The sequence below is a fragment of the Epinephelus moara genome, chromosome 8 (assembly GCF_006386435.1).
Source record: "Epinephelus moara isolate mb chromosome 8, YSFRI_EMoa_1.0, whole genome shotgun sequence".
In the NCBI taxonomy this organism is placed as follows: domain Eukaryota; kingdom Metazoa; phylum Chordata; class Actinopteri; order Perciformes; family Serranidae; genus Epinephelus; species Epinephelus moara.
In genome coordinates, this window is record NC_065513.1 from 12147922 (window position 1) to 12160510 (window position 12589).

The 12589-nt window shown below is 41.5% G+C and overlaps 2 protein-coding genes across 2 annotated transcripts; one reads left to right on the forward strand and one right to left on the reverse strand.

Moving 5' to 3' along the window:
* The first annotated feature begins 3987 nt into the window (after positions 1 to 3987).
* Positions 3988 to 10180, forward strand: rchy1 (ring finger and CHY zinc finger domain containing 1). The gene is made up of 9 exons (XM_050051797.1): positions 3988 to 4096; positions 4606 to 4725; positions 4883 to 4998; positions 5916 to 5994; positions 6100 to 6144; positions 6257 to 6315; positions 6542 to 6571; positions 8160 to 8280; positions 8514 to 10180. The coding sequence occupies exons 1-9, from the start codon at positions 4046 to 4048 to the stop codon at positions 8712 to 8714; spliced, it is 822 nt and encodes a 273-aa protein (XP_049907754.1). The 5' UTR covers positions 3988 to 4045; the 3' UTR covers positions 8715 to 10180.
* Positions 10181 to 10344: 164 nt separating this feature from the next.
* On the reverse strand, positions 10345 to 12587 carry LOC126394761 (mucin-2-like). The gene is made up of 3 exons (XM_050051798.1): positions 12451 to 12587; positions 11832 to 11905; positions 10345 to 11183 (listed from the first exon to the last, which is right to left on the reverse strand). The coding sequence occupies exons 2-3, from the start codon at positions 11892 to 11894 to the stop codon at positions 10509 to 10511; spliced, it is 738 nt and encodes a 245-aa protein (XP_049907755.1). The 5' UTR covers positions 11895 to 11905; positions 12451 to 12587; the 3' UTR covers positions 10345 to 10508.
* Positions 12588 to 12589: the final 2 nt, after the last annotated feature.

Below are 12589 nucleotides of genomic sequence, written 5' to 3' on the forward strand. Positions count from 1 at the left end.
TTGTTTGCCACAGAGCCTATTTTCGACAATAATCCAAAAACTGGTGGAAAAATCCCACAGGCTTTTGGACAAGGGAATAGGGTGATGCTAACTTTCGCGTTGGCCTACAGAAAAACGTCATACCTGGGGCACTGCGATGTATGAAATGTTCAATTCAGAGCAAGATTAAATGGTCGTCATGTTTTTTTTGTTTTGTTTTGTTTTTTATCAGATTTTTCCAGATAGAATAGAATAGAAAGAACTTTATTCATCCCCGAAGGGAAATTCAAGTGTCCAGCAGCTCATAAAAAACAACCACACTTCCCCTCATCAACAATAATACAGTGGTATTAAAATAGACATAAAATAAGTTAAAATAAGTTCATAAATAGAAATTAAAAATCAAATTAAAATTAATTTAAATTGCTAAAACATTCCACAGTCCAGTCCAGATGTGGCTAATGTGATGTGTGTGAGTGTGTGTGTGACTGTATTCAGGAGGTGTTAAACAGTCTTATTGCCATGGGGACAAAGGATCTCCTGAAACGTTCTGTTCTGCAATGCAGTGAGATGAGCCGACTGCTGCAGCTGCTCTTCTGTCGTGTGGAGAGGGTGTCTGCTATTGTCCATTATAGCTTTCAGTTTGTTCAGTGTGCCCCTCTCCACCACAGTTCTTTAGTGGGTCCAATCTACTGCCGAGCACTGTGCCAGTTTTTGTAACCAACTTGTCCAAACGCTTGATGTCTTTGTCCATCAAGCTGCCACCCCAACACACCACAGCGTAGAAGAGTGCATTGGCCACCACCATATGATAGAACACTGTCAACATCTCACACACACATCAAAGGATCTCAGTATCCGCAGGAAGAACAGGCAGCTCTGCCCCCTCCCTGTAGAGTGTGTCAGTGTTAGAGGACCAGTCCAGCCTATCATCCAAGAGGACCCCCAGATATTTGTAGGTGTGCACCACCTCAATGTCCTCCCCTTGTATGGAGACTGATTGATGGAGTGACCTCTTTCTTCTGAAATCCATCACCATCTCCTTGGTTTTGGCTGTGTTCAGGTGGAGGCAGCACTTACTGCACCAGTCTCTGAAGGCATCAACAAGGTCCCTGTACTCCTGCTTCTGACTGTTCCTGATACAAGCCACTATAGCTGTATTGTCAGAGTATTTTTGTATGTGGCAGCACTCTGAGTTGTACTTAAAGTCCGCTGTGTTGAGTGTGAACAGGAATGGTGCTAAAACAGTTCCCTGTGGAGCACCAGTGCTGCTCCTGACCATCCCAGAGACACAGCTTCCAATCCTGACATACTGAGACTGTTCTGTCAGATAGTCTGTTATTCAGGAGGTCAGGAAGCAATTTACTCCCATCTCCTCCAAGCAAATAATCTTAAAGCACATACATATATAAAAATATATACAATACAACCCCTCCCCCAGGCAAGCAGGCTGTGTGTCTGTCCACAGCCAGCGTGAAGAAGACCCTCTCCAGGATCAATCCACGCAAGGCAGCTGGACCAGATAACATACCTCGTCATGCCCTAAAGAACTATGCCGAGGAGCTCAAGCCCCACCCATCCAGCTACAATGACTATCGGCCCGTAGCACTGACTTCCACCATCATGAAATGCTTTGAGCGGCTGGTCATGCAAAACATCAAGTCCATCCTTCCGCCTGCCCACAACCCATTTCAGTTTGCATACAGGTCAAACAGGTCCATAGAGGATGCCATTTCCAGCCCTCACCCACCTGGACTCAAAGAACTCATACGTGCAAATGCTGTTCCTAGACTTCAGTTCAGCATTCAACACAATCATTCCCCAGCAGCTCATACAAAAACTCGGACACTTGGGACTCAAAACCTCTCTCTGTAACTGGGTGCTGGACTTTCTAACAGGGAGGACACAAAATGTGTGGGTCGGCAGCAACACATCCAAGACCATCACGCTGAGCACAGGGGCTCTGCAGGGGTGTGTGCTCAGCCCACCGCTCTTCACACTGCTGACCCATGACTGTGTGCCAACCCACAGCACCAACCACATCGTCAAGTTTGCGGATGACACGGCTGTGGTGGGCCTCATTTCCAACAATGATGAAGCCAACAACAGGAGTGGGGTGAGCCGACTGGTCCAGTGGTGTAAGCACAAGAATCTCTTCCTCAATGTGGGGAAGACCAACGAGATTGTTGTGGACTTCAGGAGAAGACCTCCACAGCATCCCCCACTGACCATCGATGGTGCTGCTGTGGAAAGGGTGAGCAGCACCAAGTTCCTGGGGGTGCACATCTCCAAGGACTAGGCTGACCAAACGTCCTCTTTTGCCCGGACATGTCCACTTTTCATGTCCTGTCCGGGGCGTCCAGGGAGTTTTTATAAACTGATGATAATGTCCGGTTTTCCTTGTTTGTGTGTGTGTGTGTGTGTGTGTGTGTGTTAGAGTGCAGCACGGGCCGCATATTTCTGTCCGAACCCGACAGTCATTCTGTTTTGTTATGTCCGAAACTGAACCGAGCCCGACATTATTTAATTACTAAAGCACTGAGTTTGTGTCACAGAGTTGTCATGGTTACAGGCTATTTAACAGGCCGGGCGTGTGCCGTGGGTGCTCCGCTGAGAGGGAGACCTCCGTGTTTGAGACGGGAGCGGGCGGCGGGAGGTCCAAGGCTTCCAGCGAGGGGAGCAGGAGAACAACAAAATAATGAATAATAACAAAATAAGATAAAATAGGAAAACTTGTCTCCCTCTTTTATTTTATTTTCAGCGTTTAATCAAGGTGGAGGCTGGCGGCGGAAGGTCCGAGGGTTCCAGCGAGGGAAGAGGTAGAAACAAACAGCTAATATGTGTGTGTTGTGTTCAGGTGTTGTCACGTAAATAACAGTGCCCAAGCAATAAACAGGACAGACAATAGGATTTTATTTTATTTTTACACTACATTTTCACTGAAAGCTGACCGAATCCGACCCGAGCCCGAATATAATTTATACATTTTTGACTGAACCCGGCCCGACCCATCGGGTAGGCCTACCGTCGGGACCCGTCGGGCTCGGATTGGGTAGCCACACTCTAGTGTGTGTATGTGTCCCCTATCTATAGGGGGCCTATCTGAATTTCTGTCTTTGAGAGATATTATTTTGTAATATAACTGAATTTTCTATCCATACATATGAACTTTAAATATATTAAAATTATAAGGCATCTTTGAGTAAACTGCGAGTATCATTTAAGAAGGCTATCTCGCGGCCGGGCCGAGTGTCCTCTTTTTTGGAAATCAAAATATGGTCACCCTACCGAGGACCTCTCCTGGACCAACAACATTACATCACTGGCCAAGAAGGCTTAAACACGCCTCTCCTTCCTCTGCAAACTGAGGAGAGCACCCTACCCCTATCATGTGGTCTTTCTGCAGAGGAATCATTATTGAGAGTGTCATCACTGGCTGCATCAGTGTGGCACGGAGCCTGCACTGCCTCCTGCCGGATGACTCTGCAACACATAGTGAATACAGCCAGGATGTTGAACTCTGTCCACTACCTCCCCCCTCTGCCCCCTTCCCCTGGATTGTAATTCAACCCAAAAAGACTACCTCTGCTGTTTTGCACATAGAGTAGACTCACTACATCCACACGCCGGTGTTTTATCATCATTATTATTATTATTATTATTATTATTATTATTATTATTATTATATTATATCATATTATATTACAAACTGCTGCTGACTGTCTATTTTTACATTGTGCAATTTACCTCACTTTGTTTTAAACATTTGCACCACTCCGTATCTGCTGCTGTTAGTCATTTGCACTACATGTACATCATGTACATCCCATAGGCGGTAGGGAATAGAGCCACTGACATTCTGCCACATCACCTTGCTTGTTACAGCAACTTATTTTTTATTAAATAACCCAATAGAAGTCACATAACTTGTTAACGGCTTTAGCAAATGTAGCTGACCCTCAAACGCAGGAGGGCAGTATTCGTCTACGCGGTCAAAAAAACAGACGAAGAAGAAAGAGACAGCCGCGTCATCGCAGTCGAAGAAGAGTCATATCTTGGAGGAAACATGGCTTCCCCTGCTGGTTGTGAGCATTATGTGCGCAACTGCTCATTGAAAGTGAGTTAACTTTTTGAAATATATATTATGTATGTGTCCTGGAGGTATGATGAAAGCGTGGTCTTAAATATTCCCCACTGCGGTTCTGCTATAGCGAGTAGTGCTACTGTTTAGCCCAGGAAGTAGCTACTCACAGCTAACCATTAACCTAGCTAGTTAACGACAAAACAGGTAATACATTGACCGTATCGCCACGACATATTAGGTAGTGTCATGTGCGTTTTTTGTATGTTAGCTGCAATAAAGATAGAGAAATAGCGAGGGCTTTAGAGTTTAGTGAGTATGAATTGCATAGCTTATCGCTCACTACATCATTCATCCGTGTTTATTACATTTATGCATAATGTACAAAAAGTAATTTATGCTTTGTCCAGTTTGTAGCAGCCAGATACAGTTTATCGCTGTGGGTACCTCAAGGTGTAACCATAACCTGTGATATGACTATTATTGACATATCCACCATTCACCTGCCCATGTCAAGTGTAATGATATGTTTCTATGCACTGCAGGCACCTTGCTGTGGTAAACTGTATGTGTGTCGGCTGTGCCATGATGCAGAGGAGAACCACCAGATGGATCGGTTCAAAGTCAGGGAGGTGCAGTGCTCTGAGTGTCACACAGTGCAGCAGGTAACTGAGAAAACCAACTGCAACTTAGTTCCTAGCAGGACCACTCAGTGATCTGGAATGTCTTTGGTTTCCCTTTGATGTTTATGTTGCATTTTTGTATGCAGTGATTAACTCACATCACAAAGGACATTACAAATGAATGATATCACTCTTTCAGGCACAGCAGACTTGCCAGCAGTGTAATGTGCAGTTTGGGGAGTATTACTGTGACATATGCCACTTGTTCGACAAGGATAAGAAGCAGTATCACTGTCTGCCCTGTGGAATATGCAGGTGAGCATTAAATAGTTAATTTATCCTAAATACTTATCACACAGCTTTTTATGAATCTTTTTATGAGCATAGCCTTAGTAGAAAATACAACTAATTATATGGATATTTCAGAAATAAAAGTAAAATTTTCTCAAGGGCAGTGCCATCTTAAAGGAGCAGTGTGTAGGATTTAGTGGCATCTAGTGGTGAGGACTGCAGATCGTAACTAGCTGAAACTTCTCGCATGTGCCAAGGGTGAACTCCCGGTTAGAAGTCCATCAGTGTTCATTGTCCAGGAGCCGAATTATCAGTAGAGGTCTCCTCCTCTCCCAAAGAAACGGACCTGGTGATTTAAATTGGAAAACACTCAGACTAAAGCAGTTTCATGTTGTAAATCGTGTTGTTCTGACGCTGCGGAGGGGCTGCAAACACAAAAATGCAAAATCGTGAATGGCCCTGTGTGGAGCCAGTGTCTGGTTTGTCCTTCCTGAGCTACTATAGAAACATGGTGGTGCAACATGGCAATCTCCATAAATGAGGACCTGCTCCCTTTGTAGATATAAACATCTCATTGTGAGGTAACAGAAACACGACAGCTCTTATTTTCAAGTGATTGTACACTAAAGAAAATATACTTATTATATTATATTCAATTTCTGCCAATATATCCTCCTAAATCCTACACACTGGACCTTTAAAGTTGCATGCAAGATTTGTCTTTTTTTTGCTACAGTAATTCAAGTCAACTATCCAAGAAAAAAATAAGTGTTGTGATGTTTGTTTTATTGTCCTGATATTTGATTTCAGTGTGTCTAAATTGCACAACACAACAATGAATAATTTATTGAGTTTTCCGGGTTTCATGTTGACAGTTTTTTAGTCATGTTACACATTATTCATATATGAGCTGATTGTCATCTGTGTTCTCACCGCCACAGGATTGGACCCAAGACGAAGTATTTTCATTGTGAGAAGTGCAATCTGTGTTTAGCCCAGGATCTGCGTGGAAACCACAAGGTGACTATCAACCTGTTTCATACCCACAAGCATCATATTTATGCCGTTTGATATGCAAGTGAGTGTCCTCACAGCCGTCATTTACTATCATCTTTTATGTTTCAGTGTGTTGAAAATGTATCAAGGCAGAACTGCCCTGTGTGTATGGAGGTAATTACATTACATTTAATACATCAGGGAAGAGTTTGGTGAGGGCTGTTGGCTTTTTATGCAATCCATTACTGTCTCTGCAATTTGACATGACTTTATTCTGTATGTACAGGATATTCACACATCCAGAATTGGAGCTCATGTTCTTCCATGCGGCCATCTTTTACACAAGTATGATATATTATTCTCTAATTATGAATACAAAGATGAAGAGAAATGAAAAAATATTTTTAAAAAAATACGTTTTTATATGGACTAATAAATCAAAATGTTATATTTTCTATCGTCGCAGTATTGTTAAATTAATCTAATAGTTTAAATTAATTTAGTTATCATAGCTCAAGATGTGTTATGACATAAAGGTAACTATTAATGTGTTTGTTCACATTCTCTGCAGGACCTGCTTTGATGACATGATCAGAACTGGGTATGTCAAACAAGTCCTTTTTCCTGCTTATTGTATAGTGGAGTAACATACAGTCTTGTTCCAGATTAATGGACTATTTCTTTGATTGTTTGACATAAACATTTCAGGCATTGCTGGAGCACCTGATTCTGGCATCAGTCAATTTGTTTTCATGCGCCCAGCTGGCCAACAACGTTGTCGTGTAGACACTTGGTTGAGTTTAGGCTGTGATGTCGGGTGACCAACGTTCAATGGGATGTCTAATGCCAACATCAGCTTGTCGTAGAATACTAACGACTGAAGACACTGATATGTTGTTGGTTTTAAGTTGTGTTATAAGTTACCAAATCTTCCAAACATCTCATGCCACTGTCATCTTGACGGAGAATAACAACATTTAGTCGTAAGGTATGGAGAACAAAACCTAATATCTGCAGAGAGTCACAATGTTAACATCCACACAACATGAAATTCTTTAGTCATTAGACAGTTGAAATACTGTCAACCTGATTTTGATTCTAACCAGAATTTAACATCTGTTCAGCATCTTTCTGACGTCATATTGAAGTCCAGAGCCAGCTGGGTAGACAGGGGAATTACTGAGCAAATGGTGAAAGAAGAGATCATCAATGGAGTAATCCATCCTCTTATTTAAAATGATTCCATCTGATGTCTTGGATCTGACACTAAAGCTGGGCATACACTGTACGATTTGAGCTTGTTTCTGACCCATTTTTTGAGCCACACAACTCATTTTAGGGTTTGACTGAATTTCAGCTTTGTAAGGCGTTGTTTGCCGTGCGGTGTACAGGGGGAGTGAGGACCGATCATGGCCTGATGAACTGCTCCTGACTGGCTGTCGCATGTTTGGTTGAATTTTTTGACACATCATAAATTTTGGTCGGCCGTCGTCAGGCTCTTCCACTGTTGAAGAAGAGCCCTGAATCATCTCAGTCAATCACTTATGTAGTGTAACCAGGTAGTTTGTTGGTGCTGCTAACTGACAGACTTGATTTGCAGAAATTGACTTTTAAGTTCTTTCTGGGACCTCTGTCACTACATTATTGTGAACTATACTGATGTAACGTTACCGACCTCCACAAAAAACAAACCTCTACCTGCCTCAGAGCTTTCAAACAAATCTTTATTGATAGTTGTCAATAGTCAGAATGGTCTGCAGGGATTGCTGTTTTATTTTTTATTTTACACAATCAGTGCAAGCACATAAATGGTGAGCTCAGGCATTACATCATGGTTTACTTGTACAGTGGAATAGTTGGAATTAAACAACAGTAGTTTTAAAATGGATGTAAATCTTACAGTGTATGCACAGTTTAACACAAAGTTCATTTCCACCACCAACTTTTTGATTTTTTGTTAAATTTAGACACACTGGCACTGTGATTAAAAGCTCTGCTTCATCTGTGTGCTGTCACTCTGCTCGAACACATACACACACAAAGTCAGGTCTGGGGTAGGTGATGAGTCTGATCACTGACATGCTGCATGTATACATGGATTTACAGTACCCAGGTTACTACAGTGCACATAAAGGTAAGGTGGAGTAAGACCTTCCACTAAATGTCTTTTTGTTTTTCATTTGTTTCAGAGCATATCGCTGCCCCCTGTGTATGCACTCTGCCTGGGATATGGAGCACCACTGGGAGCAGATAGACAAAGAGATTGCCCAGTCACCAATGCCTACTGAATACCAGGGTACTACTGTCAAAGTAAGACCTCAGTAAAACAATAAATTACACATGTAATATTTGAGTGTAGTTAAAAGAAGGGTTGAATTACTGATACATCAGAATCTCATTTTTTGACACAACATGCCCAATTTTACATCGAATTCAGTCCAGTTTGTATAATCAGATAAACAGGCCTTGGTGGCTGTTATGAGTAATCATCCGGGTGGTTGTCTGTATATGTAATCTATTACTTTTGCTCTTCCTCACTACAGATTATATGTAACGACTGCCAAACCCACTGCACGGTGCCTTTCCATGTGCTGGGGATGAAGTGCAGTGGCTGTGGCTCCTACAACACAGCACAGGATGGCGGACTCATCCAACAGCAGACAGAACAGGACACTCAGCATGAGGCAGAGACAGACACAGAGCCAGAGCAGCAAGATCAACCTCAGTCACCCACGCCACAGTAAAACTGCAACCAACCACACTGGGTGACATTTGTGCTGTAGATGTTTGGCTGGTGCACTTACTTGTACTAACTTACATTGAGTGTAACAGTAGACTGAGCCAGTATTGCTAGATTGTACATATTACAAAAATCCATCTATTTTCTGTACCTGCTTATCCTCTTTAGGGCTGGAACCCGATCCAGCATGCACTGGGTGAGATGAAGGGTGTCAGGCTATCACAGGACTAACACACAGTCACACTTACGGGCAATTTGAAGTCATAGCCCATCTGACCACCCAGAAAGTTGTTGCTGGGGGTTGACAGTCAATCCATACAGCCACTGTGTGGCATCATAACAAAAATGAAGGTTGTACAGTATCAGACCAGTTGTTATTGTTTTCTGTTAAGTTCAGGGACTGTGGTGTGCATCCTATTTACTGTAAATGCCCTCAGCAAGACATGTGTCAGTTTGTTATATATACAGTACCTTATTTGTTAATTTGTCAAACACAAATAGAAATTAAAATTAGCCTCAGGCAGAGTATAGCGTGACTAACACAGTAGTCTGTACGCTAACTGGCCTACTGGCAGCATAGCACTAGGTACTGTGCAAACCAGGTGCAAATTATTTAAATAAAATTCAGGACTGTAAAAGTGGAGCCCTCACGCAGGGCATTTCAAATGGATCAAGGAATCATGCAAATATCTAGAGACATTCACTGGACATATGTGCAAAAAATTCCAAAAAGGTGCCTGTGCGGATTATGCCCCTGCATGTTTTTTTATTTTGCATAGATGTCCTGTCAGTCAAAGATTAAACAGACAGCATTTTTCTCAATTTTTGTCACACTCTTGGTCATGTCTTATTATTATTATTAATTAACGCTACAAGTGAAATTTATAAATTCCTGTCATAGTGCTGATCAAATTCTTGTTTCAAGTTGCACACTGCGAGCAAAAAAGGATTTCCCCGCAAAAAACACGAGTTTAGAACAAAATGACTGACAGCTTCCTGTTTTCTTTTTCTCTTTTTTCATCTAATAAGTTATTCTTTTTTTCTTTTTTTTAAAAAGGTGAAGTATAACAGACCAGTACTCTTGAGTTATGATGAGATATTAGATTTTTTTTTTTTTTTAACTGACAAGTCAACTAATTCTGTTACGTATGTAAATGCACATGTAATTTAGATAGTCTAAAAAATTACTGATTGGGCCTTTTTAACCTGCTCATTTTTCTAACGCCAGCATAGAAGATGACGTTATGCTCTGTGGCTTTGGAAATAAGTCTTGCCTGATTGTTATGATGACATAATTACAGCTGCAAAACATGCACTGATTGACTGTTTCCTTCTCATACATGCAATACTGTAATTTCTGGTACGGCTGCTGTGACATGAGGACCGTGACTCTGGTACTATTTGCTTTTTGTGTCTTTGTTAATTGCAGATGTAAATTTGGTTACCAATGACACTAATACAGACTCCCAATAAACAACATCATTTTACTGAAACACTCTTGTGTTGTCTCCTGAACCAATAATTGAGTTAGAGATAATAACATTTAATCACATTGTTCACAGCTGCTCATATGAATACATTTGAGGTGTTATATTTCCATTTCATTTGTATAGCAGTCATGTACATTAGCACCATTATAACAAATTAACTACGAATGAAGGGAATGCACATCAAGTCAGGCACACTCTGGATATCTGAACCTGATAGTACAATGATAAAGTATCAAGACAGCACTACTTACTAAAAACTAAACCTAAAATAGAACTACAACTGAAATGGATAACTGTTCCTGACAGGGTCAAATGCTGTCTCCTCTAGGTGGCTCTGGCTCAGTGGTTGCAAACTGGAAAGTGAAACAAACAGGAACACCAGTCAGAGCGGTGCCAATGGGGATTGGCAGGGGTGGGGCTCTGTGGAATGGTGGAGGTGTTGGTTTGATTATATGTGGAGGAAAGGGTGGAGTGGCACCCTGGGGGAATCTCTGGTATGTGGTGATGGTGGTTGTGGTGGTGGTAACTTGTGGTTGATCTGTGCCACCAACAGCTATGACTGTATCTGTAAGCCCTGGGTGTCGTGAGACCTCTGTATGTGGTAGACCTTGCACATTGTCAGTGTTAGGCGAGTCCTGTGCTGGATCAGAATCGGGCATGTCCTGAGGATAGTCTGCACCCAGAGCAGTTTGTGATGGATCATCTGGCATGAGTTGTAAAGGCACTGTGTCAGTGGAGGTTTGTGGGTCCTCGGTGTTTGGCAGGGCTGAGGTATCAGGTGTAGCTGGTGAAGGTCCTGGGTCTGCAGAGGGAAGTAGGGCTGCAGCATCCAGGGAGTTCGTCTCTTCAATGGCATTAGGCATGTCTGTCTCTGTGAACGCTGGCTGCAGGGGCTCCTGTGAAGGCTCGACGTGAGTGGCAGTCTCCTCTGATGAGTCTGCCTCACTGGACTCTGATGAATCCTCACAGTTACTTACACAGACCTGTTTTTGAAACAAGGAATGTTCTTAATATTTGTTACAGGTCTTCTTTAGATTGCTTTACAGCTAGGCAAGTATGCTCAAAATGCTCAACACTCCAATATGCTAATAAAAATAAAAAATATAAGGTGTTGCCGTAGCCCAACAGAGGTCATTGCTCGACTGCTGTGAGTGAGTCTGTACACTCGGTGTCAAACACTGTACAGTCTCTCTGATTCATTACTTTAAAATGTCTTAAAAAGTGAAAACCTAGAATGAAATATGAGTGTTATGTCGGCTATATCAATTGTTATAGTATTTGTATAGTGTTAGTATGTCATAAAAAATCATAGTATGTCATAGAAGGTAACTATAAAAGTCATAGTATAATGTATCATAAGATAGTCATAGTGTATAAACTTTTCCTGTGAACCAGTTACTGTAAATGCTGGCTCCCTAAAATGGAGCTCAGTCATCAGAACTTTAAGAACTGAACAAAGATTTTTGTTCAAATTTTGTGAAGTTTCTAAAAATTTCTCCCAAGTGGAATTCCCACCAGACCCCACTAGAGGACTGGGTCGCAGAAGGTGTTGATTGAAAATGGTTTCCAATGTAAAACAGGTGATTACAGCCCTGCTTTATAGTGGATGTAGCAATAGTAGAGCTACTCACTGGTTTGGACAGCACCAGAGTCACCATGAAGGCAGCACAAAGCGTAATCCTCAGAACTGCCATGGTTGTCTTTGCTGAAACAAAAAAGTAAAACCTATATTTTTAAAGTGGTGCATCTACTCCATATTTCAGACAGAAATATTGTACTTTCATTTACCTGACAGCTACATTTACTAGTTATTTTGCATATTTTTCATATCATTCTTCATACAACACATACAATCAGGTTGTTAGATGCATTTTTCAGTGAAAAGAAACTCCCTCTAATGAAGTCATTTTAGTCTGGAATTCAGACTGAAATATATTTTTTTCCATTAAACAAGTGAAAAGTAATCTGCAAGTGAGGTAGGAATATGTCAACACCTTTTCAAAGCAAATACACTTGTTTCACGAGAAAAAAGAAAAGGCAAATTAAAATGGTCGAGCTACTTTGCAAAAAAGTTTTTAGGACTCGATTATAGACAGAAATGTCTGAATAATTAGGTAAAACCAGCTAAAAAAATGCACATGAAAGCATCTATTAAGAAATATCTTACAATATACTGTAATCTTTGCATGAGCTACAAAAAAGTATCAACAACAGTGAAATATTAGATAATACTCCTGCTTCAAAACCTACCTTGTTATGCTGAGTATCCTCTTGTGCCTTCAGACACAGCAGACTCTCTCTGAAATGTCTCAACTCTGACAAAAGCAGTACAAGAAATGCTCATTTCTTCTCACTCCTGCATTGGACATGTTTTTATATGGCTGCTGGC